Below are 25,466 nucleotides of genomic sequence, written 5' to 3' on the forward strand. Positions count from 1 at the left end.
ACATACTTAAAAATAGAAATAAATCACTGGAGATGGAGAATTTCATCCTTGTTGCTCTATTTGAAGATTCAGAAATCTACACACACACAAAAAAAAATATCAAATAGACTATTCTTGCTTTGGCTTCATCAGGGAAATAGTTATTGATGTGTTATTAAATTTTTTTAATCCACTTCCACAATTTATCAACTAAAAACAACAACTCACATTAGTACGTCATTAGTTATTTTTATTTTTTTTCTATTTATCAAATAGCAAGAAAATATACTCTGTTTTCCAGAATTAATAAATACAGTACAAATTTTCTTTATGAACAAATGCACAATTTACAAAGTGACAACTCATGCACAGCACTGTGTGCAATGAAGCTATTTATCACAGAATCATAACCGTCATTGATATGTTCAAATTTCAATGTTAAAGTAAATTTTTTCTACACAATATTAAAATTACATTGGGTCAAGACTCCAATTCTTTGGAGTAATTCACTGTTATGTGTTTGTTATTCTAATAGTTCGACAGGCCTGTAAATCTTCATCCACGGCCCGTTTTTGTGCCTTTGTTACGAGCCTCTTCCTCACAATTTGACACCTGGTGAGTCATTAAACACTTCCAACATGATGACTGTACTGAGGAGGCTGACAGCAGGAGTGTTCCCTCTGAAGACCCGCTGTCCTGCTGGCTGATGCTTCTCTCCATCTCATGTCTGCTGATGATGGCCACCGTTGTGTGTCTTTATCACGTACATTCCTCTGCTCTGGTATGGATGCAGTAGCGTCTTAAGTGTCTGACTGCGAGATAGCTCTGTCTTGTGGTCAGGAGGTGAGCAGCATGTGTGATAAAAACCAGGCTAAAATACAAGACAGGGTGAGGGAAGTGTGAGCCAGCTGGGCTGAGCTGAGGCTGTGCAGTGTGGGCGAAGGAGAGTCAGCGTGTCGCTCTATAGAAAAGATTTCCAACTGTCTGTGTTGTTCTTGATGGGTCAGCGGAGGCTCCACTGTTATATACCCGTTGATTATCCTCACATTAGGTGGTGGTGTGCTGGAGGAGGGATAAAAAACAGCTAATTAAAAATTTGTGTTTTTTTGCCAAACCATTCAGAGTTGTCTCAGTTTGAAAAATCATTAGGATGTTTTTACTACTCACTCTTCAGCTCCATATTGAATTTCTGCTAGTGTTGATCTTGTAGCTCTGATAACATTAAACAAAACCTTATCTGCATTCCATGATGACTTGCATGGAAGTTCATGTTTATTTGCAAAATGAATCACCAATAACTCAATGTAAAATGCACCTAATAAGTTCATATTAAGCTCATTGCCCAGAGTACTTGATAGACCCTGAATCCTTAGACAACCATCTGCTACAGGTAAGACATTGACTGCTCACAACAAAATCCTCCAACAAAAGATCTAAACTTTTTTCTAAACTTTTTAGATGTCTAACCTATATCTAATTTCTTTAAAATTGAACATATTTTAATTCTGGGAACATCCTGTAAACATTTATTGTATAGTGATGTGAAGGGTTTCAAAAAGAGTTCTTATGGCGTGTAAGCAGCTATTGTAATGTTTATTTTAAATATAAATCTTCTTCATGGATTACAGGTATTTGTAGATTAGTCGGTCACTTAGACTTAGTATTTATTTGGCCTTTGACAATAATTTGAAAGAACCCAGATTTTAAATTACCCTTTAGAAAGAATATTGGAGTTAACTTTGACTAGAACCTGTCTGGTAAATTCAGCTTATTTTTATAATGCCATTTCACAACAAATGTCGTCTCGAGGTACTTCACAAGAAAGTAAATTCAATTAATACCACAAGTATTCTAATTGATCCTAGTTATCAAACGGCACATTGAGCTCAGTTCATTATTCAAATTTGTCTAAAAACATTATAAGGAAATCCTGCCAAAGACTATTTCTGTGACATCCATTCTTTCACGTACAATTTTGAAAAAAAAAAAAGAAAAAGAAAACAAATAACTGGTCTCAGAGTAAAGCTGGAAAACTGCATCACTCGTCCACTAGTTACTTCTAGACTTAACTATCATTATTCAAAAACCCTATCTGGTTTTTGTTCTCCAGTCCTACTCATATTGAACCTTTCAGGAGTCACTGTTCTTCATTGTTACCACATGCTTGCTGGGAATGAAGAATCACTTTAAAACCAATTTTGAAAGTAATCTGCTGCTTTCTTAACAAAGAACTCTTTACTAATTGGCATTTTATAATCAGTAAAGTAAAACTGTATTGTTTTATAACTGATTTGGACTGTGTATAACTGCATCCGAATCTGATATAATGATTGGATTGGGTGAATTGCATTAATTTAAACATCACTTTGACCGAACTGGATATAAATGGAACCCGTTTGTCTTGTAAATCTCTCACAAATTATGCCGACATCTGTTGTGAATTGGTGCTATGCAAGTAAGCCGAATTTAAATTAATTCAATAAAGTCTCCAACGTAAGCAGGTTGGTAAAGCCTGCTTTGACTTTGATCACAGTAAGTGTCTCACCTATCCCCAAAGCGAACCCACAGGTCACTGAACAGTCTGGGCCTTCCATGGCTCCGGTGGGCTTTGTGGGGCCGTTTGTGCCGTCCAAACTCCTCCAGCTGATTCAGGCTGTCGGGGAGAAGCATGTGAGGCAGCTCCTCCCCTTGCAGCCCAGGCACATCATCTGGGTCTTCCATCTCCTCCTCCAGACCGGTTGGCCAGCTGGTGGGAGTCACTGTACTGGTGTCTAAGGGCTCTTCAACAGACCTTGCTTCAGGCAGTTCTGGATCTCGTTTACTCCTGGAACAGAAAAAGAGAAAGAGAGAAAAATAAAACAAGGCATGCATGGAGTCAATTATTAAAACATTTGATTGTATAAACCCCGACTTAATCAGAGGTTTCACTAAAACAATTTAGCTCCACAGCTAATGGGAAATGGGAGGGATTTTTTTTGTGTGAAGCTATACGCTTTCCTACAAGTTTTAACCTGCAGCTAGTGAATGTTATTTTTTTTAGTGGTTTCTGACCACTCAGTCACTTTCCTCGTCAAATACCCCAATTTGAATCAAGGACATGAACACCGCAAGGAAAGCCTCACTCTATTAATGATACCCGGAGTGGCTTAAATACAAAGCAGCCAACATTAGAGAAAAGTTCAACATTTGTGGTTGCCATATTTTGTCTACCAAGACTAACAATTTGACCAAAAAAAGACCACCCAGAATCTTCCCTGAAAAACTCAATGTACTCATCTTTCTTACATCCATTACTCATACTTTCTCTTCTTATGTTCATTTCTTTTAGTATCCAAGGCACTATCGTTTAAAGTCAATGAGCAATTAGTTGAATTCAAAAATATTCAACTAATATCTCAAAGGGAAGTTAAATAAATGAGAATTACTTAAAAAGTCTTCCTTACAGTGAAGATGTTAAACACAAATATTGCTAAATAAATGTCTGTCTCAATTTAGACATACTTTCTATGAAAGTTGCTTGCAGGTGTCTGCAGGAGGCAAACTTTTGGAGCTTTCTTCTCTTGTAGTGTGTCTCACTGCTGAACTTTGAAGTGCTTCACAGTAATGAAGATGAATCCACACAAAACTGCACAGTTAGCTTTGGGTTATTAAAACACATGAGCCTAATTTGTGATTTTATCTTGAGGTGAAAACACAAGGTGGAACAACTGTTATGATATGAGCATCATATTTGGAGAACGCAAATGGAGCCTTTTCACTTATCAATGAAATGAATAAATTCTTTTGCATGAAAGGTGTGATATGGAGGAAGTGAGATGAATTTCTATCTTAATGGCTCGGTCAGCAGTGTGATGATATCTCCAGCCCTGCTGTTGAGTTACTGTGGAGCCAAACCCAGATTCAAATTGCTCTGTCTGTCATACAGTAGCATTACTGCTCTTTAGGTTATTCCTTGACACAATCCAGGTATCAGGCTTACAACTTTCATGAACACCTGTCATGCATCTTGAAGTACACATGCCTATTGTATCATCTCACATCAGGAAGGTGCAAATGTATCTTTGCATGCATGTGTGGGTTTTGTGACCACAGCAAGTTAACTCACTTGTTAACTTTAACAACACGACCCACCACTCAATCAAGCCTTCAATTGGACAGAGAGAGGTAGGAGGGTTAGTTTTGATGCTTTAATTTGCAAAGATTAATTCTCTAAATTGATGAACTTTAATGTTTTTACGACTGCAACATGATTATTCCTTTTGTACTTTGCTTTTATTTCTGTCTTACTCAAACTTAAGTTGCTTTTGATATCATTTTATGGGCAGATCGATTAAGGCCCACCGTAATAGGGAGGCTGCAGAATGCCAAGAACTGGAGGAAGACAAACTCAAACACTGGTTGGCAGAAAGGTTTTGTAAAGACACTCAGCCTAGCCAACTCCAATTTTCTGTGAGGTTCTTGCATGTAGTGAACATCTGAGAGCTTAAGTGTGTGCAATACTGCCCCTCCTTGGCAGTGCACATCATTCTACTCACTCCTGCAAGCACGTGTGTGGGCATGTGCTCATGTGTTGTGGTGAGAACAAGCAGAACAACTGTTGGCAGCTTGCTTTGGCAGCATTAGAGCAGAGGGTGGTGAAGAAGAGATTGACTAAAGTGATGGAAGTGATGATGTTTAAAAGTATTCCAGCATAGCTGAGTTGTTTTTTGTTACTTATCTCAGTTTGGGTTGTATTTGTCCATAAAGAGCTGCTATAAATCTACAGAATCTAAATAACTCAGCTACCAAGAATTAAATAACTAAAACCAGGCTGCAATGCATTGAAAAAAAACAAACAAAAAAAACAAACCTTTTGACCTTTTTCCTATTCCGTCAACTTGCAGCAACAAACAATCTGAAAATCTGGGGAACATATGTTTTTAGCCCACTGGAGTCAATACTTTTGTAGCGTTGCTTTTCTCTGATATAACAGCTGCGAGTCTTTTGGGGTAGATCACCTTTACACATCTAGAGACTGAACTTTATGACCAGTTTTCTTTGCATGATTGCTTAAGCACAGCCTGACTGTGTCTGTCGTTCATACGCAGGAATAGATTTTGACCAATACCAGTCTGTTGTAACCCTAGCTTGAATGATTAGGGGCATGGTCCCGTAGGCCCCGCTTCCTTTTCCCTGCTAAAGAATTCCTACAGCAAGATTCGGCCACCACCATGTTTTATTCTGGGGAAGACGCATTCGAAGTGATAAACCGTATCAACCCACAATACATACAATACAATACATTTTGTAGTCAAAAGTAGTAAAAATAAAATTTTGGTATCTTCTAACCAGAGTACCTTCTTTTCTCCAGCTCCTCCAAAGTTGCTATGATCTTTTGAAAGCTTATCTGAATTAAGCCCTCCCTGACTAGCTTATTGGTTTAGATAGATGGGTATGTCTTGTTAGGTTTGCACTTATGTCACACTCTACATTTTTGGACGATGGATCAAGCAGTGCTTTGTGGGATGTTCAAAGCTTTGGATATGATTATATAGCTTAAACCCTCTTTAAAGTTCTCCACAATGTTATGTCTGACATGTCTGCTATGTTCCTTGGTCATTCTAATGCTGATTTTTCATTAATGTTCTCCGAAACACGTTTGAGATCTTCAAAAACAGCTCAAATTTGCTGATTAAGTTACACAGATGTTTACAAATTGAGTGGCATCTGAAGGTAATTGGTTGCACTGGATTTTATTTAAGAGCATTTAAGAGTGAAGGGGACTTAACACAAACACATGCTATATTTTACATTTTTTTTAAAGAATTTTGAGACATTTGAAAACCTTGTTTTATTTTCCTTCCACTTCAAAATTATGGTCTTTATTGTGTTGGTCTGTCACATACAATTAAATAAAAAACTTATTGACTGTTGTAACATAAAATCTGCAGAGGTTTTGGGGATACATATGTTTGATAGATGTTCTGTATTACTGTGAAGTGTAGGGTTTGTTTACCACACAGTTATTTGCCCTTTCACCTTACTTACTCTGTAACTTGTTCATGATGGTCAGAGAGAAGATGAACAATTTCATAACCGTCCAGCTTGAGTATATCCAGCACACTGTGGTTCCCAAGGAAGTGACCTAAAAGTGGACAAAAGCAGAAAAGTAATGGGGAAAATTGCTTTATAAACAACTTGTAACAATGTTCTTGTTTTATCTTAATGACTGAATATTGTTTGATGGAAATTAAAAAAGGCTCATAACACATTCCTGTATGAAACAATCTATACATTTTCAGTATTGATAAAGCATTTTCCACGTTTCTTTCTTTACCAGTAACAATAAAATGTCTGCACTCTCCATGAGCCCTTGTATCTCAGGCACTAACAGATACGCCTGGTGTTGGTATTAAGGGAAGTTAGACTCCATTCAACTATCAATGCACAATATATTATTAATTTGCAGTTTGTACATATAACACATGAAATACTGTAATATCAAATGTTGCAAGTGATACTTTGCAATAGCAAAAATCATTGACTGATGTAGTTATGACTGTAATACAGTGCATGTCTAAAAGGTGCCTTCGTACTATGTGAACCATCGCGCGTTATATGTAGTTCTGTCCAAACAATTTTAGCCGAAAGTCAACAATCTCAAAATCATGCTCTGTACCTTTTTCACAGAGGGCTTTTTTTTTAAATAACATTTTGTTCATCTTGCATACACTATAAGATTTTAAAAAGCTGCAAACTGGTTTTAAAAAAATAACTCTTCAATTGAACTAAGATTATCTGTTCATTGCCACAGAGAGCAAGCATTCTCTGATTAAGCAAGAGATTGGTCATGTCAATATAGCTGTTGAGTCAAATTTAAGGAAGAACCTTTAAGTGGAACAAAAAGAGCTCATGTCACTCCTGTTTTAAACTTTACCCTGGTTAGAAGATGATTGTCTTTCAAATAATTCTTACAAGGTGACTAAGTCTGTACGGATTTTAGGCAAAAATATTTCTTTAACAATTTTAGATTTCGTTAGTGAGAAAAAGCAGAGAAGCTTTCAAACGCTGAGAATGTTCAATTGCAGTCATGCCTTATATCTACTGGGCTTACTTGTTGTTTGGTAATTACCCCACATTGTCGACACTCAACCTCTCGCCTCTCCTCCAATCATCCATCACTTTCAGTCACCTTGTCTGTGATTCCCTCAGTCTAACATCAAACATGCAGGCCTCAGCCACACACTGATGAAAGCTTTTTTTTTTTTTATTTCTGCCATCGGCCGACAATCCTGTGTGTCACTCAACTCAGCAATAAGCCGCTCTTTAGCCTGACATCACCTTTGCAAGCACACATACTCTGAGAGGAATTCATATTTGTGCTCACACAAAGGAATTCGCTCTCTCACTCACACACCTCGGCTCTCTCCTGCAGCTTATTAACAACATGCTGACAATATTCAAGCCTCTTATTTGCTTTCTGTCAGGGCCCTCTGCTCCCACTCAGCTCTTCACCTCCTGTCAATTTTATCATTATAATGTTCCCAATCATTCCTGAAAGTCAATGAGAGAAACATGCAGCGTTACACTTTCTTGGCAGGCAAGTTCAAAGGCAGTCCAAGGCGAGGCCACGGAGTCAGAGGAGGCTGCTAACAGCAGTGTCGGCAAGATCAGATGGGATTACACAGAGGACTGAGTGTGAGGTTTTGTCTAGGTGAAAGTGATTCTGTCTATTTATGTATAAATGTGTATGAAAGTGGCTTCTTAATCTGCTGGGCAATATAAGCCAAGGGTAAAATTAGGTAATTTTCTCAGTTATTTCCATGTTTTCTTTATGACATTCAGACTGAAAAAGTTAAAGCAATAAACTTTATTAAAAACAGTCGCACTGTTAATGGCAAACAGTGAAAGGTTGTTTTCATTCGTAGCACTGGAGCAACATAGCGAAAGAAATAGAGCTAGAAACTGCTCGTCAATGAGTATAATTGGTATTATATCATCTACAGCAGCAATACCAATCTGGTATCACTTGAATCTCACTGAGATTTTTGCTGTCGATAATGACACTGCATCACCAACTTCAGCAATCTCCTCACAAGGTCTATGGCTTTTGTTCAGGGATTGATTTGCACATTTATATGTTCATCTGTGGGACACAGAACTCGCTTTTTTTTTTCTGAGCGGTACGATCGTTGGACCAGACGTATGCAGCTGCACAATTCTCTTCCTGATGTCTTGGCTGATTTCTTTTGACCTTCCCATCTTGTCAAAAAAGAAACCAAGCTGTCCCTGGTGTGGTCTTAAAATAGATCCACAGTTGTTCCACCAATTAACTCAAATGTGTTACTTAACCTATCAGAGGATTGTGGAGGGACACCAAAAGGTTTGACCCAAGTGATAGAGTTTAAAAGAATTATTCCTGATACTGACCAAATGTATGTAAACCTCTACATTTGAATGAAGCTACAAAAAAGTCCTTAAAAAATGTTATTCCTAAATTCGTCAATATTTAGCAAATAGAAATAATTTCAGTAATTCTAACCAACCTAAAACAGGAGAAGTTTGGCTTGATTTAATTTCAGACAATGAGGAAAAAAATGTGTATGCGTCTTTTTATTCACTTTATGTAAACGTCTCGTTTCAACTGTACATCTCAGTATCAACAATCTCAACAAACTTTACCTGAAAGTTATTTCTCTGTTACCCCAGAAGCTACACAAAGAAATCATTGAGAAACTTCCTATCATATTCTCCTTTTTTATTCAAAAGACCACCTGCCTTCCCCACGGAGGCAACTTTAACCCATATAACCATTTCACAGGTTAAAACCAAGTCTGAAAGTTTGACATGAAGACAATTTACCATTAAAACATAGAGTATGAAATAAGTATTCTAATTACAGATATTAGAAAAGTGAACCTTCACGATTTTGTGTTGTATTCAGACTACCCCAATGCAGTTCAAAATAAACTTGAACAATATGTAACAATTTCTAACCTTAGGAAAAGGCTACTATTATAAAAAACTATTTAAGGAAAAAGATTCAGCTTTTCAGTAAAGGTTCAGCTCGTCTATAAAACAGCTTTTTTATTAAAAGCTTTTAATAAAAAATTGTTTTCTCCACCATGTTCCTCCAAACCCTTGTCTGCTTTCAGACCGTTCACACTGTACATTGTGACGGTTTGTTATGTTCAGGATCATTAACATGCACCCCGTCCTTGAAAAACCTACTGTACTCATAAACAAAATTGGTAAACAATGACAAATCTCTGGTCTGGGTCTCGACTCAAAACAAAACACAATCAAGCCGTCCTAGTCAGGGTGAAAGAAAACCCCCACTTCTAAAAATTTATGTTTGAACTAACATTTGAGGGATTGCATGGTTCTCCTTGATTTGATGCAATTTATCAAAGCAAACAGTTGTGTCCGAGTTTCCTACAGATCTGGTATTTTGGAGAAAAAAAAAAAATACACACTAGCTTTTCATCTTGCAACAGTGGCAAAAGTATTTATGCTTACGTACGTTTCCTCCCCATATGTGAAGGAGTTAGAAATAAAAGCTCTTGAATGTGCGTGGGCGGATGAGCTTGTGTGTTTGTTAGTGAAGTGTCCAGACGGTAAATTGTGGTGCTTCAGAAGCAGAGAGTAGACCCAACAAACAATTTCCCTTGTCAAGATGTAATAAGGAGTCAGCTGATCCCTAATGGCACCTCTGCCCCATTTGGCATTCCCGAGCTGGCTGGAAAGATTAAACAATAAAAAATAAACTGCTTGTTCCTGTAAAATTTACTCCTACAGTGACAGATCCATAGTTTTAATCTTTCACCGAGACAATTTTATTAAAACCCAATAAAAAGTATTTTGTTTCTCTGAAATTGAGTTGGTCTAACTTTAGAATTGGCCACATTGCTGTAATACCTCTTAAGAAAACAACTGGTAATCTAATCTATGAAAAGAGCATTATTTTTTAATTGCTGCTTTATTTGTTTTTGTGGGTCGTGGTGGGGATTGGTATATAAAATAACATTTTGGGAGGCAGAATCTTGTTTTACAAAATGGTTATAAAATGGTTAAAAGGCATAATATAAAACTTCACTTTAAGTTTAGTTTTATAAAATGAGGGCAGTCATTAAACTGAATTGCCCTTCCTGGTATAATTGGGTAATCTAAATATTATTCAACAGAACCATTACTATGTGGTTTGTATTTTGTTATGCTGAATCCCCAAAAACTTAATTACCCAAATCAAACCAAAGGCCACCACCATGACAAGAAGCAGCAGGAGATGCACATCTAATTTCCTGTCAGAAACAAGCCTGTTGGTTGAATCAGTTTTGCCTTAAATCTAAACCTGCCAGGGGTTTGGATAATTTGACCTGGAAATCGAAGAAGAATGCAGAACACGCTAAAAAGACATCAGCATTTGTTTTCAAGAAGCTCATAAATACTCCATGTATAGTTAAGATCACTTTGTTTGGCATTTGTCTCCTGTAGATGCCAAAACATGAAAAGATTATGCTTGTATCCAAAAAAGTATGTGGATTTAAAGTGTGTGAGTGCCAGTTGGTGTTAATTTTTATAATTTACTCCTTGCTTTACTTACTTTATATAAGTAAAGCAGACATCAGGACACCACAACATAACGCATGTTGTCAGAATGGAAACACCGAAACTGTTGCGGTTTAAAATATTAGAAATGATAAAATAAGATCAAGCTCTTTACCATTTATTTTAAGTCTTATTGTTTTTTAAATATATCCCAGAATAATCCATTTATTCTATTATAGTTTGCCTTTATTTCCATAGGGGACAGTGATTCTGTAAATACTATTTCATAACATCTCTCTCCTTGTAAATTTGATTGAGATTTTTGGATATAGTACATGGTGCAGATCTCTCTCGTGAGGGTCTGTTTTACCAACAGTTTTAGTAGTTTGTAGGTGATGTTTCTCTGCGAATGGCAGGCTTGTAGGTTCATGCCCTATGAACTGCTGGACCAGACATCGTTTATTGTATCCTCATCAGTATCATCACGGTGGTTAATCTTTCCAGTAAGCTGTGGCTCTGCCTAAGGCGGATTGCGGCAACACACCACTTACAACCTCTTTCACATATCATTCAACCTCTGATTTTCCCTGCCAATTTGCTGTCATCACTATTTCAGCAGATATATTTCATGTTTGCTTAAAAAATATTTGGTTATAAGGCGCAATTATGTCTTTTTGCATTGCATGCGACTTAAACCAAGGTTTTTCTTATCTGCCGCTCCAGGGAACAGAGTTAATGATCCAGCAACTTCTCAGTTTAAAAACCTTTCCATCTTGATCCGATCTTACATTGGTGGTCTAGCACACTTCATCTGTGTGCTGTGACTGGAAGTATTTTTTGACCAAGGCCAGTGTCATTATGTTTGATGTTCCAGACATATTTCTCTGAAAAACTACTTGCTGTTGTCAATCCAGTAATTGCACAGTGTTCATACCAGTTAAGCTTTTTCACATTTTGCCACAACCACAAACTCTGATTTATTTTATTGTGATTTTCTGTGATACACCAACATGAAGCAGCACATAATTTTCAAGTAGAAGTACTAGAATGCAGGATTTTCAACCACTTGTTTTGCTAATTTAAGTCTGAAAAGTATTGCCTGCATTTGTATTCAACTCTGACACCCCTCTAGAAAAATTTGTTCAATTGCTGGAATTGTACTCATGAATTGTCTTTAGAGGTCCTCTAATTATAAGATAAACTTTGTGTGTAAAAGTCTGTGGAATTTAATCCTACTGTAACTCCAGCTGTTTTGTGAAGGCTTAACATATTTCTAAGTGAATGTAAACAAACGGGACTCAAGAAGTCCAAGAAATGCAGCAGACAGGTTGTTGATGAAGTTATAGAAAGGTTTAAATTAGGATTACGTTACAGAAGAATATTCCAAATTTTGAGCATCCCACAGCGGAAAGTTCAACAGGCATCAGAAAGTGAAAACAATATGGTAAAACTGCAAACCTGTTAAAACCTATCTGTCTATCTAAAGTATTAATCAGGTGTTGGGAGCAATATGCTGAGTTAGATTTTCTTCGGCTGGTACAACAAAGCTGCACAATGCATTAGAAGTTCCAGTACTGTAATACTTTTTTTCAGTTCAGTTCAAGTTGTTGGTAAATATTTCACAACACTCCACTGGGGATTGTCATCTTAATTCCCATGTATGCTTGTCTTTGGTTAAATTTTTATACTGTAACTCCAAGCGAGTCAATAGCCCGTTTACAAGGAGCAGCTCTTCAGTGAAACCATAACATTTTTGTAGTGATTAGATCACATGTTTACACATCTCCAGTGATTGCTGTTTCTTACACCAACACTTTTTGAAACCAGGTCTTGGAGTGAAACCTTTTGGACTAATGACATGTCATTAGTTGTCATGTGAGTAGACTGACATGACAACTGAGGATTCAAGGAGTCTTTGCAGTCTTGTCTAAATGTGGAACTTTTCCCAATAAACATCCGAAAATACCGGTAGTTTCCAGACAGCGGTCTTGTGTAAACATAGCCTCTATCTCCATGCTTATCTGTTCTTCAGTCAGTTCATCGCTCTTGCAAACATTTCCTTTTCAAATGTACAGGTGGAACTACAAAGCAACAGTGGAGAGAATAGAAGAAAGAGCAAATGAAAAAAAAGAAAAGAATTAGTCATCTGAGGTTCATCCAAGTGTGAAGAAAACAGGATGAGAATGATGTGTATTTTGTTGTTCTTCACAAAGCAAATGTGCTTGCAATTAGACCATGTAAACACTGTAGCAACTGATATGTCGGGTTGGTTTAGAAAATCCCACAAGGCTTGCACACAGACCACCTCACATGAAAATTGCACAAACAAAAAGCAGAGTAAGACAGAAAAACAGGGTGCAGAATTATTACTACAGAGTTATAAGGGATGAAAAAAAAAGAAAACTGTAAACAGTGCAAATATAGTCCGATCATAAACTAAGAGAAAAATGCAATAGTGGGAACCATCCACCACACTAAAAATACATGTTTGGTACTGTTACTATATCATGGTTCAAACAAAAGCAAACTCTTTTCTTGGCAGATTTAAAGGAAGACAAAACTGAGAACAGAAAATGGAGACAAGTCCTGTGAACTGAGGGAAAAACGTTTCTATAGACTTGATGTGGGTTTGTACCTCTTCAGAGTTATTTGAAAATGTGTCTCATCTATGTCCAGAAAGAGATGATGAGGGGAAAATTCCTCTAATTTCTAAGTGTTTCCCAATGTGTATGTAGGTGTTAAAGAGGTAGTAAAATAAATACATCAAATGTATTGGACCACCATGAATCACCACAGGAGTATCAAAGCTTTTGCAAATATAATTTACAAGTCTCTGAAGTCAAACAGACACTGTAGCCAGTAGAGGCACTTTTCACTGCCTTCAGTGACATTTCAGCCATTTTGGTCAGTTTTCTTTTCTTTGTTTGTTTTATCGAGTACATCAGCATAATGTAGTGACTTTTTTCCCCATGTTTGATTATATATATACTTCTCCATGGTGGCCATGGCCTAGAGTGGTTTTAAGCCAACTGGATGTTTGGAGGTTTGGTTTCTAGCCCTTCCTTTTGTTTTTGGTGAAGATGTAGAATATAATAGAGAACCAGTATATAAATAGCAAAAGTGAAGTGTGAGGATGTGTGTGAATTCAAAACAGACAGTAAGGGAATATGACATTTCAAAAAAGACATTACATAAGCTTTGACCATTTGTTGCAAGACTTTCTTTAAAAAGAAATTTAATTGTTTCTCTCACTAAAGCAAACTATTTGTGGTATTTGACCCGTCTCTCCGATGTCCCGCTGGAGGTCAGATCCTACAACGTGGCCTCGCATCTGTTTCATTTGGTGTAGATTACTTTAGCTTATCGTCATTCCTGTCGAAGGACAAGAAGAGTAAAGCTTTAATTGTGCAATAAAGTCAAGGTTGCATTTTTGTTTTTGTCGATTTTTTTTACCTGTAATTACTTGCTTGAATAGGTGCAGGTGGCAACTATCTAAAATCACAAATTTAGCTTATTAAATCAATTTGAAATCCATTTGGTTTCCCCTGGTTTCATTTCATTTTCTACCATGGAAGCATGATAAATTAATTAAACTCTGCATTTAATGGGATGACATGATGTGATGAGTAGCACTGCTGTTTCATTGCATAAAATATAAATTTCAGATTTCAGTGATCAGCTAGTTTTCCAGCTGGTCAAACTAGGTGAAAATCTTCAACATTTTAAGCCGGTATAAAAAAAATAAATAAGAATCTGCACATTTTTGAAGACATATGGTAAGCAATTTTGTTCCACACTGCGTCTCTTATTTTGTTTACCTTTGTAAATCTATAACCTTTTATTAGAAACACTGAGAAATTTAATATTTCAGAGATTATGATTTAGGCAGCAGCATACTTGTACCATAATCACAGGGTTGATGGTTTCTGCTCCAGCACTGGCCTCAGTAGATGGTATAACAGCTTGTTGTGCACAGCAACATTTTGGATCAGTCATGATTAGAATCTAATGTTAGAATACTTCTAATTTATTTTTATATATAAAATATCTGACACTAGGGGAAAACACTTTGTCAGGCAGCATAAAAACAAAATTATCTTACATGGTTCTTTAAAAATATATTCCTATATTGGCATTACTTTACATTATTTACCCAGTATTAATGTAAGTGCACTATAATATGAATCATTACAATTAATATCGAAAGCTTCTCCAAAAATACTTATTCTAATGCATGTCTTTTTTGTTTGCAAAAGACTTGATCTCGGTCATGACAGATTTTGTGCTTGAAACCGCAAATGTGCTATCCTTGCTGTTAGAAGCAGTCAATAATTTGTACACCTGTTTGTGTTGTATGAGAAAGTTTCTTTATGACTAACCATGTGTAGCACCCCCACATTTTCCTTTGCAGAACCCATGAGTAATGCAACAAAGATTTTAATAAGCCCAGCACCCCTGTGCCTTGCAGTGAACTTCCATGTATAGTTTAACAGCACTGAGCTCCTTCTATAAATCACACATCAGCTTTTCTATTAACAGAGCAGAGCTGCAGAAACAACTGCCCCTAGTTCTGATGCCTTTCACATCAAGTGCGAGTCTAAAGAACTATAATCCACATTTCAGAATCGTGCTGGATTTCTTTAAGAGTATAAATGGGTATTTGCCAAACAGCCCCATTCACCATCGGTCTTCTGTCACCCATTCCTCATCTCAGTAATGACTTCATTTCCTTTCCATGCGGCAAGGCGTAAGTCTGTCTCATTGCACCGCAGTGAGGGTTTATGAATGACACGCATTGATGGAGCATACATGTGCATGTTCTGGTTGAAGTTCTGGTCAAAGACAGATCAGGAGAGCTACAGGGATCACGTCCTGGGGCATAAAACAGTAACATGTGGTGGTCCTGACGTTGGTCTCTGTAAAAACAAAACCTGGTGGAACAGCTCAGTCACTCATTGTTGGGGACTTGGGATTCCACTACGTTTAAATATTTAGACTGAACTTGCTGCTTCCATCTGGAACGTACGTCTGTTATGCAGATAGTTTAGAAAAGGAGTTAAAAGGAAATAGAAAAGAAAAAGTTAAAAAGTGGAACTCCACACATTGAAGTGAAAATTTAACATCTTTATTTTGCAGGTGAAAATAAATGAAGACGACTTCGGGTTTTCAAATAAGTGCACAATTTGATAGTACTTGTTATATGTAGAATGAATATCCTTCCCATCCCTAAGTAATTTTTCAAATGGGACCAAAATATAAATTTTTTCTTCAGAGCTCTTGAAGGAGGTGGAGTGATGCGTGACATCTTTGTGGTCAAACACCACAACCCTCAGTGCTCTGTTATGCAGATCCCGATCAGGATTACCGGGTAGAAGCAGCTTTTGTTTTTAAAGTTGTACGTAATTTTGGAGAACTGAAACGTGATATAATAACTCAGATTTTCAGCTCTGTGTCATAACTCCATTTAGCAGGTGGAAAGTCGTAGTGTTTAAGTTTTTTTTTCCTTTATAGTTGTGCATAATTTAAATCAGAATTGTGATCGAGAAATTCTATGAATAAAAAATACAAATTTTTTACATTATTCCTTCATTTGAGCTTTAAGTTAGCCTAAATATAGTATTTAATAGGAATATTAAATACTATATTAAATCTGTTTTTTTTTCTTTTTCACTTATTACTGCCTTTTTCCTCTGTTATAATTTTAATTAGAAATCAAATGCTGGCCTCAAATGCACAAGCATATTTCTGTTTGCAAGTGTTCAGGTATGTGACTGTGAATTTAACCAAATATAAGCATATGGGTTTTTTTTCCCCCTTTTATATTTCCTTCAAGTTGTATCGGACATTAGCTGTTTCCAGCCTGCAGACCACCTGGTTTTTATTCCTGTCCTTTAATCAGGGTCTGATTTACACCTGGGACAACAGGTGGATGCAGTTAAGGAATAGGTCCCTGTTGCAGCAGATGTAGTTTCTGCTGAGAGCATGTACTAGAAAAGAGCCTGAAGCGACCACTGTGTGTTTAATGTTGCATCAAATTTGCTGGGCAATAACATGTACTTTCACTTCCAAATGAAGCGTGAAATCTTCAAACAACCTAATGAGCTGTACTGATTTAATTACAGAGACAAATCTAATCAGTGCAGCAAAGAGTTACCAAAATACACAAAACCCAAAGCTTACGTTTCTTAAAATGCACAAAACTTGAGCTCAAATGTAGCAGAGGCGGCAACTTACATTTGAGCTCAGATCTGCAGGTTTGAAGTGAACACTAGAGGAATCTGTCTATCACATAGAAGACTTGGGAAGTGCCACTAAACTGTATTTTGGGTCATCAGAATAAAAGGCACAAATTAAAAATAAATCCCAAGGTTTAGATTTTATTTGCAAGTTTGAAACCATGTACTATTTCCAAAAACTATTCTTCAACCTGTAACTTAGTCAGAAACAAATTGTGTAAAACAATTCTGCCTGACTTTCAGAAACTATAACTGCAGTTTTTAGTTATTTCTGTGATAAGTTTCTAAAATTTAAACAAAAAATATTTTTCATGAAAAACATTGTTACACTTTAGCATCAAGCTGCAGTATGTAACTTTTATAAACAACATGCTCTTTTTTTATATATATATTTGTTAAAACTAACACTATGTTGGGACAGTATAAGATAAGACAATCTGTGAATAGATCAAACTGCTCTGCCTGCTTGCTAACTACCTGCAGAAATACACCACTCAGTCAGAAAAACAGTCAGAGCCAGGTGGAGGGTGTTATCGCTGTCAATCACTCCGTATATGCGCTGCGCTCACCCTCCCTCTTGCTTTCTACTACATTCCAGGTAGTTCTGCATACCAGATTCTGTCGTGAATGCTAACAGTAGTTAGCATGGCCATCAATGATGGCGGATAAACGGTTTTCCTGTAACGGTCAGTTGTTTCTCCATTAACACAATGAGTACAGTGCAGTTATTTTGACAAAATTCCTTAAAACATGTTAGTGTTTAGAGAAACACTACATCTCCCAACAGCCCTGGGTGCATAATATACTGATACTACAATCACAAATCACAAGACTTTATTGTCTTAAACATTACATAGTAGCAATTCAAGGCTTCCCTCAAGTTTCTGATATGGGGTTATTTAACATGCATATTTAGTTTTTAGGAAGCCAAAGCACACAAGACATCCAGATATCCCCCATAAGGAAGACAAACGTAGAAGACTCGTCAGATATGTTTCTGCCTGAATTTGTTATATAACAATAAAAAGGTATTTCCATTTTTCACGTAAAAAGCCTTGGACAGTTTTTTTTTTAAGTTTGCTATTTCCGCCAATCTTTTCCAGCACACTAATTCAAAGAAAGCAGAAGATGTTGCTGGAAAACATGAGTGTCACACCTTGACCACATGTCCAAACCAATTTGTTCAAAAAATTCACATTCCAAACACATCACTTAAGAAATGAAGTCACTGAGCTTTAAGCTGCAGCTCAACACTGATACTGGAGCCGGATAGAAGATTACCCCCTTAGAAAGCAATATTCAACAATAAACTCTAGATGCACTACACAAAAATAAAAAGACAACACATTTTTGTTTTTGATCCCATTTTTGATGAGCTGAGCACATCTATAACATTTTCTATATACACAAAACAATCATTCCTCTCAAATATTTTTCACACATCTCTAAATCTGTGATAGTGAGCATTTCTCCTTTGCATAGATAATCATCCAACATCACAGGTGGTGATGTGCTCCACCTGTGATGTGGCATATCACAGGTCACTATCACAGATTTAGACAGACGTGTTAACAATATTTGGGAGAAATTCTTATTTTGTGTATATAGAAAATGTTTTAAATCTTTGAGTTCAGCTCCCAGAAAAATGGGAACAAAAATGTTGTGTTTATATTCGTTCAGTGTATGTGTTGGGACCAAACTGTAATAAGAAAATCACTACAATAATTTGTACTGCTTGACCACTAGCTATGTGAAAGTTAAGACTACATGAAGTCAGACAGAGGTGGACAAAATAAAGGGATGGTGGAATCTTTAGAGATGAAAACGACACATATGTGAAGGATTAAGAAAGCAGACATAAGACAGACACTGATAGACAAGCAGAAAGCCAAGTTTTGCTGCAACCAGACTGAAGTGAAGGCTGAGACACAACGGCAGACAAACAGATGCGGAAAAGGGCTGAAAAGGCAACTATGGCCTGAGAGGGGAAGAGTCACAGAGTGACACGCTCTGCAGGCAGGCTCTCTCCCCAACTCATCACCTCGACACCACAATGCCACAAAGGGACCTAAAACAGATGGACCCATGCTGTCTGTACAATTTACTCTCAATGGCTGAAAAAAAGAGGATAACTCTAAAATCCCAGACTTCCAAACCAAAAAAGCTACACTTTTGACAGTGGCTACTATTTTGGCGATAAATATCTGCGAATCATATGACTCTTTCTTTTTGTCTGGAATGTACACGGCCACTTGTGTGTAAGTGCACCGTAAGGAAATTCCAGGGGATGTTTTCAATAAGGATGGGCTGCAGCAGCAGCAAATGAAAACCTGATGAAGAACATCGTGGAACTCCAACAACACATTGTTTGCCCTTGAAGTGCTCCACTATTTAGCACAGATAATTCACATGTGCGTTTGGGTAAAATTACAGATTTTGTTTTTGTGACCCAATGAACCGAGAACACACTGACATATACAACTGAGGCTTATAATGAACAAGGAAAAGTGTTCATTGAGCTTTAATAAAAAGTTTGTAAGCTACAGATTTAACTGTTATTATGCGGCAATGCTGTGACAGTTTGTCAAGGAGGAAAGTGTGATGCATTTATTTGGCCTTTTGAACGCTTGGTCATGCTGTAGTAGATTATCCCGATTAGCCCCCATTACATGATCTTAACACTAACATTGGTGACCATAGTGCTGCACAGGATCAGATACAAAGGCCAATAAACAAAGAAGGAACATGGAAAAACTTAAATAAATGCCTGATTAAGATCAGCTTAATGCACAGTGATATTCTAACTAGACAATGTTCAAGATTTTCCGGCTGCTTTCCATGCAGTATCAGGGATCTTTCTTTCACTCCCCATATTGGTGAATAAAGGTACTCTGATCATTGGGTGCAATTTGCCTTGGTAGTGAATGGTAGCTTGTGATATAACTTTATATAAAGTGGAATGAACCACTTGGAGTCCAGTAATGTGAATTACACAAAATGTTAAGAGGTGTGGTCGGAGTTCTGATGAACTGAGCTACCTCTTCCAATTTTCAACTGTGGTGCTTCTTAAACAAGCCAAGTGTATCAGTCAGCTAGGGTGTTTCATTAGAACATGTAGCCGTGTAACACAATACACTGCAGGAAGTTGGGCACTTACCTGTGATTTAAGTTATTGTTTGATAAAACTTGATATTGCCTGCTTGTTTAATATGTTCACATTTAAATTGATTCAGAACTTTACTTTTAGCTCATCCAAGTGACCACAGGTAGCAGGTTCTGTGTAATAGTTTTCTCATCCTAACAAGCATCTGCCTCTTTCTAGATCTAGAGAGAAGCAGGACTTAGCTACCAGTATTCTAGACAGTGTGACATGCACATTTGAGGGGTTCTTTTCTTTTCTTTTTCTTTTTACAACCAGCATTACACTAACGTTTATTTTAGTCTGTAGAATTTATCCTCAAATTTATTTGCCTAAGCGTGTGACTTGTTAAATTTGAGTTAAGTTTAACTATGGAATTTTTCTTTTTTACCAATGTTGTCAATTTGTGGATAATCACAAATGTAAAATGTCAGTTAAAGTCGTTGACAAAAGCCCAAGTAGTTCATAACATTTTAGCCCAAGAGAGACTCCTGGTATGTTACTGTCAAATAACTGGGCAAATGTGACTTAGTAATAGGAATAGTCCTCTTGCAATCTTAAAATTGGGGTTTTAATTCCAGATTCCTCCTCCCACTGATCTGCATATTGGTGTGTGAAGGGGTGAAATTGGGTGAGTGTTACTCTAGCATAAAGTGCTTTGAGTGGTTTCTACATCAGTGGTGTCCAAAGTTAGTCTTGAAAGGCCAGAATCCTGCATGTTTTAGTTTGATTCAACAAACCTGAATCAAATGATAGTTCATTAGCATGCCTAGCAGAACTCTGGCATGCTAACATGGTAGTTAGCATGCCAGCTTTGTTGGAGCAGAGACAAGTCTAAAACTGGCAGGACACTGGCCCATAAGGACTGGATCGGGACACCAATGTCCTACATCATTGTCATGTTTGTTGCCAGTGTGTCTTGGCTTTTTCCTTTCCTCAAAAGCTGCATGTTACCCAGAGTTTTCCATTCTGCACTGCCTTAACTACTAGAAGATGTGCTGCCAGATCTTGCGTCAAGTAACTTATTTTTTTTAAATATACCAAAAGTGACTATTGACTTCCAAATTGTCCCTTTCCATTTACTGTTTGCTTTAATAATGACAGATAAGTGAAAACAAAGCCCTTTCAACATTTCTTAGACACATTTATATATTATGCAAATTTTTATTCTGTAGATCAGAATAAAAATTTCTGATCTGTAGATCAGAATAAAAATTTCACTTGTAAGCTAATTTTACAAAATATTTATAAATAAGAAGAAGGCTGTTTATCTTGATATGAAATGCAGCAACTCTGAATGAATTGGACGTTATCAAAACAATGCACTCTAGTTTTATACTGTACAATAATTTGCTGCATATCCACTTTTAAGCTAAAAGCTTTTTAATGAGTCACCTGGTTAGGGTTCAATTCCACATTGCTTGTCGTTTTCCATACATTCAGCAAAACAAATGGGAACAAAGTGCGCTACTGTAATAAGCTGCAAGCAACAAAAAGTCTTAAACTCCAACTTACTCCCAGTGTTTTTTTTCCCCTAATTTCCTAGTTATTTGTAGAAAGAACACCGTTTCATCTGTTAAAATCAATGTTTGTAAATTTGTGAAAAAAACAGTCGAAACAGTTGAAAAAGGGGGAAAAAAAATCAGAGAAAGAGACGCTCAAAAGATAACATGAAAGACTGACAAAAGAAAGATGATGCAAAACTTTAACAAGGTAAATCGAGTTCATTCAAAGCATCTTACTCAAAAAAAATAATAATTATGTCTGGCTACAATTACTCAAAACTCCAACTTCAACACATTCTCTAATAGAAATGAAAACAGCACCTTTTGAACATCTGTAGCAATGAGAGATGAAGCTCCTGTATGCTGCATAAAGAACACAGAGCTATTTGAGTCAGAATTTTAAAAAAGTTGAAAATATGTTACTTTAGGGCTTTCTTTTGTGTCTTATGTTGAAAGTCATGTTTAATTTACCTCTTTTGTAAAAGTAAATCTTCAAAGTTTTTTGCCACATTTTTGTCTCAGGACACATGATATAACACGCTCATTGGTCAGAATGCCCACAGATTAATACATTTGACTTAACATATTTATTCCACCATCACAAGCAGAGCACATAGCACAGGGATACTTAGAATGTGTACTTTAATCAGAACACAAAATTAGCTGCTGGATAGAGTAACAGAACTCCAGTCCAAAAACCACAAAAAGCTTTGGGAGCAAAACAGCCCAAAGGAAAGAAAGAGAATTTCTTTATTAATCACTGTTGCTGTTAATAGCCTGAACTCAGTAACTGCTAATTCTTTTTTTTTTCTTTGCAAAAGAAGGGGTTCCTTTCCTTTAATCTGGCTTATTAGAAAATTAGTGTTAAGCTTTGAGTTTATTCACCATTAACTGATCTTTGATGTTAAGCGCAAACTCGTATAAAGCAACTGAGCTCTATAAAAATCTTTGACTGTTTTTCCACTGACGGACACTGATATATGCTCTAATATATATATATATATATATATATATATATATATATATACTGTATATATGCTGATTTGATTTTGGGACAATGAACTTGACTGGAAAACAATAACTAGTGAATTCATGGCATGGGTTACAGTGAACCAAAAGGTAGCAAAACTAAAACTGCACCGCACTCTGAACACCAACACGGTGGTGGCAGGATCATGCTGTGAGGATGCTCTCAAATTGAAATTAAAAATTACCAACTAAAACTATTGCAGTATTGTGCAGTATTGTTTAAAATATTATATACTAGTCCTTGGTTATGCCCTATTTACCATATTGTTCAGAAATATGGAGAAATTGAAATAAAATAAGTATTTACATATTAGTTAAGTTACAAATATGCTATTAGGCTTACTAATACAATGAGATATTATGGACCAACTAATAAACCTTTTATTCAAAGTAATATGTTAAAATTAAAAAATATTGGACAAATAAAAATACTTGAAATAATGCATAAAGCATAGACCAAAAGTATTCCTTCTGGAATTCAGAAATTATTTAAGTTAAGAAAGAGTAATATAATTTATGAGATTTGTTAATATTTGAATATGCTAAAGAGAAAAATAAAGTACAGTTTAAATGTGTTTCAGTTATTGGTGTGAAACTGTGAAATGAATTGAACGATGAGCTCAAAGTATGTGATTTTTTTGGTGGGTTTTAAAAGAACCTTAAAATGTAAAGTTATAAAGTTATTATAAAGCTCATGCTGTTATGTAAATGTGTATATGCATTACATAACCATGTACAGTATATATGTAATGTGAGTATGTATTTAAATAAAAATGTGTGTATTATGTACATGTATGTATATTAGCAGTAGATGTCTTTCATTACTGTAGTATAGACTAATGAGTATTACCCTTGGCTTCAGCCTGTTCCTTTTCTGATAAATAATTGTTTTTTTAAGTAGTATTTATCTTTGTTTACTTTTTGTGTAATGTTGTAAATTTACCAAAATAAAGTTAGTCTGAATCTGAAATTCAAAAAATACTGCATTGATCCCAAAGGAATATTAAATGTTTTTGTAACACATATTATGCAAAGTTCTTCAAAAGGTTGTTGTCTTCTGAATGGAGCCAAATATAGACTTTGATGATGTTTGTAGCGTTTTTATTTCTGTTATTAATATTACTGAACATATAGGTGAAATAACATCAACAACATAACCATGTAGTACATTGTGTTAAGCTCTAAACCAATAAGAAAATGCAGATTTCTCTAAAGTACAGAAAAAAGCAGAATGCAAGGTGCTGAGGTGAGCAGAGAAGAGATTTATCTGCTTGAATCACTTTATAGACGTAGTATATTTCTTTATTAGTTATTGAAAAACGTTCATCCATTCGAGCTGCTACAGCTTGGCAACTTTCAGAACTTTGACTTGAAATCTGTATTTTTAAAAGACCTGTTTTTCTTCTAAAGTTAGTGGTTGAAAGCAATCAGAAATGTACTGAAAAACGAAGTAGTAACCAGAAATGTGGAAGTCTACACCAGGAAACACCTCTACAATAAAAATATTATGTAATCCATATTATGACTATTTTAAAGTCAGCCACAAAGTTCCCTATAAAGCTTTGTTCTGAGGTAAACAGACATGCATCCTAACGTGATCTGAGATCCTACTATAAAGATTTAATGTTATATGATCACCATTATTCTTCGCTCACTTTTGCCCTGAAAATGCCTGTTATCCGTCTCCCTTGGCTCTATTTATTTTAAAGTCTGCATAACCCTAACCCACCCAAAGCTTCACCTCTTTATATCCCTTTGTTACTAAGAATGTTCTCTGTTGTGAAATTATTAGAGGAAAGTCTTTTAAAACATCACAGCAACCATCGCCACTCTAAGAACAAGGTCCAAAAATGTTGAAGGAGAGACATAAGAAAAGCCAGATTCTGGGGAGTCTGGGTCACATAATACAAACAGGCATCACTGGATGATAAAATTTCACTGCTGGCTATGGCCAGTGGGAAAGTGGGACCAATAGGGACATTTACAAGACTATAAAGACGTGTGTCAGCGATCTGGACTGAGATAAGAGACGTTAGAGAAAGGAAGTGATTTGGGATTAAAATGTGGGAGAGATTTCTGAGGATTTTTATCTGTTTTGATTTAAAACTTGAAACTTGTTAAAAACAACTTGCTTTTTGTTGTTTTTAATAAGTTTAATTTTTCAAGAGTTATAAAATGTGGTCATATGTGGAATTTAAACTCTTCTTTTATTTTGCAGTACTCATAGCTTTGATTTCTGTAGATGTGTAAAGGTTTCATGTGATAAATTATTTGCTTATATTTGAATATATTTTTGTTACATAATGTCGTAATATTACATAAACTCATTAATAAGCATTTCCTCAAATTACATTAATCTGATTATTGTTTTAAAAGAGTCTTGGTACCCAGATGAACTCCAACTGTTCTAATTCAAACACAAATTTCACGTTGTTACATGGATATTAGAGCAACTGTGTATATCATGAAATACACACTCAAATGTGAGCAGCACTGTGTTATACACCTTTGAATGCACCTCTTTGTGTTTGCATGTGTGTAAGCACACGTGTGTGAGCTCAATCAGCAGGCATAGCGTAATGTAATGGTTCCTATCACTTCACACTGGCTGTCAGTCTTGTCACATGCAGTGACTACAACCTGCAGGTGACCCAACACACACGTTCACATCTAAAGCATGCAGTTGGATGCACTGTAGTTTTCCAGAGTGCTCAAAATGGAGTCGGTGGAAAACTTCTCAAAGTCTGCGCCTTTGCTGAGGAAGAAAACTTGTAACTGAAAACTGACTGAACTATTTAAAACATGCAATATGCAAAAGTCGAACTGGTAATGTGAAAATGTTGTCATTTACAATATATTTGAAGACCCAAACAACTTAATCATTTTTAATGTTATTCAACCTAACGACAAACATACAAAAAAAGAAGCAAGGGAAATGACAAAAACCTAAAGGAACAAGGTTAAGCGCAACGTTATTTAGATTTAAATTGAATTTATTAAAATATTATTTTCTAAATGAAGATTAATCTGACAGTAACTCTGTGGAAGGGT

General features: G+C 36.2%; 1 protein-coding gene across 2 annotated transcripts in view; it reads right to left on the bottom strand.

Annotated features, from left to right (window-relative positions):
- Window positions 1–212: 212 nt before the first annotated feature.
- Window positions 213–25,466, bottom strand: part of trabd2b (TraB domain containing 2B) — an 81,231-nt gene continuing 55,977 nt past the window's right edge. The window contains exons 5-7 of one of the 2 annotated variants that reach the window (XM_028026628.1): window positions 6,007–6,103; window positions 2,525–2,803; window positions 213–1,041 (exon numbers count right to left, since the gene is read on the bottom strand). In XM_028026628.1, the coding sequence (XP_027882429.1) occupies window positions 816–1,041; window positions 2,525–2,803; window positions 6,007–6,103 (602 nt within the window). In that variant the 3' untranslated portion in view covers window positions 213–815. Of the gene's footprint in view, window positions 1,042–2,524; window positions 2,804–6,006; window positions 6,104–13,746; window positions 13,879–25,466 lie in introns of those variants that run through there. The other variant, XM_028026629.1, reaches the window with a different exon arrangement.

Source organism: Xiphophorus couchianus, chromosome 9 (assembly GCF_001444195.1).
Source record: "Xiphophorus couchianus chromosome 9, X_couchianus-1.0, whole genome shotgun sequence".
Lineage (NCBI taxonomy): Eukaryota > Metazoa > Chordata > Actinopteri > Cyprinodontiformes > Poeciliidae > Xiphophorus > Xiphophorus couchianus.